General features: G+C 63.0%; 1 protein-coding gene across 1 annotated transcript in view; it reads left to right on the plus strand.

Annotated features, from left to right (window-relative positions):
• Positions 1-4,505, plus strand: part of TTYH3 (tweety family member 3) — a 37,485-nt gene extending 32,980 nt beyond the window's left edge. The window contains exons 14-16 of the mRNA XM_006167899.2: positions 354-527; positions 1,073-1,148; positions 3,689-4,505. Of these exons, the coding sequence (XP_006167961.1) occupies positions 354-527; positions 1,073-1,148; positions 3,689-3,787 (349 nt within the window). The 3' untranslated portion in view covers positions 3,788-4,505. The remainder of the gene's footprint in view (positions 1-353; positions 528-1,072; positions 1,149-3,688) is intronic.
• Positions 4,506-4,511: the final 6 nt, after the last annotated feature.

Consider the following 4,511-nt stretch of genomic DNA (forward strand, 5'->3'; position numbering starts at 1 on the left):
CCCGTTCTGCTTCTCTGTCTCTCTCTGTCTTTCTGGCGAGCGCACAGGCCCTGTAGCAAAAACCTCTCCAAAAAATAAATAAATAAATAAAAATAAGCCGCTGTGTTGCTGTGTGCGGGCTGCGGCACAGGGCCTAGCCCTCAGGTGACCCCCTAGGTCTGTTAGCACCCCACCTCACATATGACAGAACTGAGACACAGGGCCAGTGTCACCTGCCCACAGTCCCACAGCGTGCACATGGCCAAGCTGGAATGGAACCACGTTTATCTGCACCAGAGCTGACCCCCCTTAGGTCTTGGAGCCAGCCACCTCCTGCTGGGGCCTGACCCTGTGCTGGGTGTCCCTTCCTGCAGAGGTCCTGACGAGGATGGGGAGGAGGAAACTGCCCCGGGGCCACGGCAGGCACACGACAGCCTCTACCGTGTCCACATGCCCAGCCTATACAGCTGCGGTAGCAGCTACGGCAGTGAGACCAGCATCCCGGCCGCGGCCCACACCGTCAGCAACGCCCCGGTCACTGAGTACATGTGAGTCGTGGGGACGGGGCGGGGCCAGCATAGGCAGGGACAGGCAGAGGAAAAGCCCTGGGGCAGGTGTCCGCTTGTCTGAGGAGCCCAGTGAGCAGGTGGGGCGGGAAGACAGCAAGGCCTTGGGCTGCCATGGCAAGGCCAGGCAGCGAGCAGAGGCAGCCCTGCCTCAGGCGGGCTCAGCCTGCCATCAAGGGGCCTGCTGCTCCCCTTGAGCCAGGGCGAGGGGCATCTAGGAAGCCGTGTGGTCAGGTACAGGCTCCATGTCCAAGGTAAAAGAAACTGGCCAGGGCTCCGGGGCCTGACTATATGGTGGGCAGGCAGCCGGGCAGGAAGTGGGCTCTGGGTAGCTGAGGCAGCACCCTGCAGGCCCACCCTGATCCCTGTTACTGTGCTGGGCTCTGGAAATCATGGTCAGAGACAGGGTACCTGGCAGAGCCAGGTGGGGAGGAGTCTGCCCAGCTCTAAGACGGGGCCTACATGAACCACAGCTGGGACCGCTGTGGCCAGTGGTTGCTCACAGCCTTTCTCCCCTCATGCCTCAGGAGCCAGAATGCCAATTTCCAGAATCCCCGCTGTGAGAACACACCCCTCATTGGGCGCGAGTCCCCGCCACCCTCAGTAAGTCTCAGGGCAGGAGGGTGGCTGGGGGGGACCCTGGGCATCAGAGGGGGCCCGCTGCTCTGCTGCCTTGATCTGGTCGGGCTCTATAGGGCAGCGTGGGCTGTGAGGGCAGCTGTGAGCCTCTGGCACCAGGGTCAGGGGGCACTCCAGCCAGAACCTCTTCTGGGCAGCTGGCCCAAGAAGAGGCTGTGAGCTCACTAGCTCTCTCTGCTGGCCTCAAGGCACCCTGGGGCCAGGGTGGGCCACCTCACGGTCAGCTGCCCAGTGGGCCAGCTCTTGGGCTCTTTCTTAGGGAAGGCATGCAGGCACGTGAAGTGCAACTCCCGAACTGACAACTCTTCTAGCACCACTGTACAGGGCCTGATGTGTGCTGTCCCACCTGCCCCTTGAGCCTCACAGACCCATGGTGGGGCTGCCCTGCCTCACTTCCTTTTCTTTTCTTTCTTTCCCTGAGTGTCTACCCAGGTCTTGGCCTGTGGCTAATCCAGCCTGGGCTTGGTGTCCCTGTTGACCTTGGGAGTGAGATACAGACAAGAAGGGACAAGGTTATTTTGGTGCCAAAGAGGACGAGCTTGTGGAGAGGCCAGGGGGCCTGGCGGACTTCCTGGAGGGGACTAGGCCAGAAATACAGGGCCAGAGAGGCCAAAGGCTGCCTTGCTTCAAAAATACCCACCCGCATGGCAGCACCCTTGTCCTCTATGGCACAGAGCTGAGCTTGGGTGCCTGGGCCCTGGACCAGGACCACGGCTGTGAGGTGTGGTGGCTACCCTGGGCTGTGGCCACCGTCACGCTCAACTGCTCCCACCTTCAGCCTCACTCAGCCCATGGCCTGCTCTGGCCGCTCCCGCGCCCTGGTGTTGAGGGTGCCCTCTTTCTCTCTCTCTCCTGCCCCCCTACCCCGGGCCCTCCTAGCGCTATCTGGCTGCCCTGGACTCTGGCAGCCACGCGGGCTGGCAGTTTAAGCCCCTGGACAGTGCCCGAACGCTGTGGTAGCCGTGCCCTCAGAGCGACAGGTACTGACCCACCCGGGCCCCGCCCCGCACGGCCGCCCGCCTGTGCTCCGTGCCTCGCACCCTCTGATCACCGCTGCCCTCCCCAGTGCTGGCCTCGGCCTGTCCATCCTGCTCCAGGAACAGCTCAGCTCAGTAGCCACTGGGCCAGCTCTGGGTGACACGGCGCAGCCACAGAGACCCCTAAGGCCTTGTAGCAGGGGTAGCAAGTCTCCTCCCAAGCTCCTCCTGCTCCCCTAGCCCAGTCACCCCATCTCTGGGGACTCTGCCACGAGCTGCAAGTGGCTCCAGATCCTATTATTACCTTGTACCCAAACCCTTGTGTGTGCCTGGGCTTGAGGGCAGAGGGCGGTGCCAGGCCCCAGTGAGTGGCCAGCAGGCGCATCCCTGCATGTCGGCAAGGACATGCAGGTATATGCAGACATGCGTGCACGCTTCTCCCACCATCCCCACACAACGGCGTACCACCCATCTCCTACCCCTGCTGCATGTCCATGGAATGACACAGCTCCCAGTGCCACTGCTCCTCCTTCCTGCCCCTCCATGGCCTCCCAACAGGCTGCTCGCAACCTTCGAGGAGGGCTCTCAGGGACCCAAGGCCATTGCCTCTCTGCACCTGGGGACTGTGGTCCCTGAGATTGCTGGAGCCACCTGGAGTTGGGGGATCAGCCTGCCAAACCCCTTACCTCTGGTGACCCTTGGCACCTGCCTTGGCCTCTGCCCCCACCTGGGCATGTGAGTCCTTTGCACACTGCCTGACCTTAGCACACACCCTGTCTGTGTGTGTTCCTCTGTGAGCACACACGCAACACAGCACCAACCTGCACTCGCATGTGCACTATGCAAGACATTCCGTTCCATGAGGTGGTCAGATATGCAAGCTATCTGCAGAGCCTCCTGCCGGCTGCCTCTGTCCCTGAGTCCGGGGCCCAGGAGGAGCCCACAGTTTGGGACTCACTCCAGGGGGAAGGGGTTGTGTGGCTTTGGGGGCCCTCCTTCCCTGGAGGTGATAGAGCAGGGTAACTGAGGGGCAGAATGGCCAGAGGAGGCTGGGCCTCCTCCCCTGTGGGCTGTGGCCTGGCCTCAGAACCTTGTCCTCAGGAGCCTCTTCCTGGCCTGAGGGCCTGGCCAGCGCTCTGAGGCAGAGGCCTGGGGGCAGTATGTATGTGGCTTTCGGGTTGGGGTGTGTGGGGGTACAGTCAGGGCCTTCAAGCGCTGGCTCTTGGGAGTGGCTTGCGTGATGCCCAGCTGCCGGTGATGTGGGCGTGGGGACCAAATGCACTCGTCTGATGGGGAGAGGTCCCGAGTGGGAGTTGGGCAGACTTCTGTTCCCTGGGAGCCACCACCTCCCGCAGCCCCTTTCCCACAGGGCCCTGTCAGCTGCGCCACCTGGCTGTCATGTTCTGCCCCCCCCCAAGGGTTGGCCTCTGTCTGCGTGGTCAAGGACCACACCAAGACCGCACTGTTGGCTGTACCGGCCGTGCCCAGGGCCCTGCTAACGGCCCTCCCTCCCCTGTCTTCCTCCAGTACACCTCCAGCATGAGAGCCAAATACCTCGCCACGAGCCAGCCTCGCCCCGACTCCAGCGGCACGCCCCGCCCCGCCTCCAGCGGCAGCGGGCACTAGACACGCTCCGGCCAGCACCTGCCCACGTGCCAACCGCCCCACCCCTCCCCGTGCCAGCACTGCCGCTTAAACCCCGAGGTCGCCCACCGGACCCTCTGCACATCAAGCCAGGCCCCATTTGGGCACTTCTGCAGGCCACCTGCTCCTTCCCGTCCCCTCCTAGCAGGGGACACCGAGATGCCCTGCACAAGGCCCAGGCCTGGCTGAGAAGCAGGGGCTCTGCTCTGGCTGCATCCCCAACTCGGGTCACACATCTGGACAGACACATGGGAATGCTGCCACCAGTCACCTGGATTTGCTGAGTCCTGCTTTGGACCAGGAGCTTCTGTCCCCTCGTGCTCCCTCTGCAGATGGCCTTGGCCGCACGCTGACCCTCCGGACTGGCTGCTGCACCCTGGCTCTCTCCTGACCTGTGCTGTCCCCCAGTCCTCTCCTTCCCTCCACAGTTCTGACACCCACCCTCGATGCTTCTGTGGATACTTCTTGGTTTGCAGGCACGTCAGAAGTCCTCTGTGCCAGAACCCACTGGCCAGTGAGGGTCAGGGATCTGCATCCATCTGCTCATCCCACAGATCCTCCCATGGCCCTTCCACACTCCCATCTCTCTGTAGTGTCCACAGCATGAGCCTTCTGCCCACAGGGCCCACCTGACCATGGCCTGCCCCTCCCCTGGCCGCCAGAAGACTCCTCTGGGAAGGGCCCCTTCCTCAGCCTCGTGCTCATC

Source organism: Tupaia chinensis, unplaced genomic scaffold, assembly GCF_000334495.1.
Source record: "Tupaia chinensis unplaced genomic scaffold, TupChi_1.0 Scaffold145208_1, whole genome shotgun sequence".
Lineage (NCBI taxonomy): Eukaryota > Metazoa > Chordata > Mammalia > Scandentia > Tupaiidae > Tupaia > Tupaia belangeri.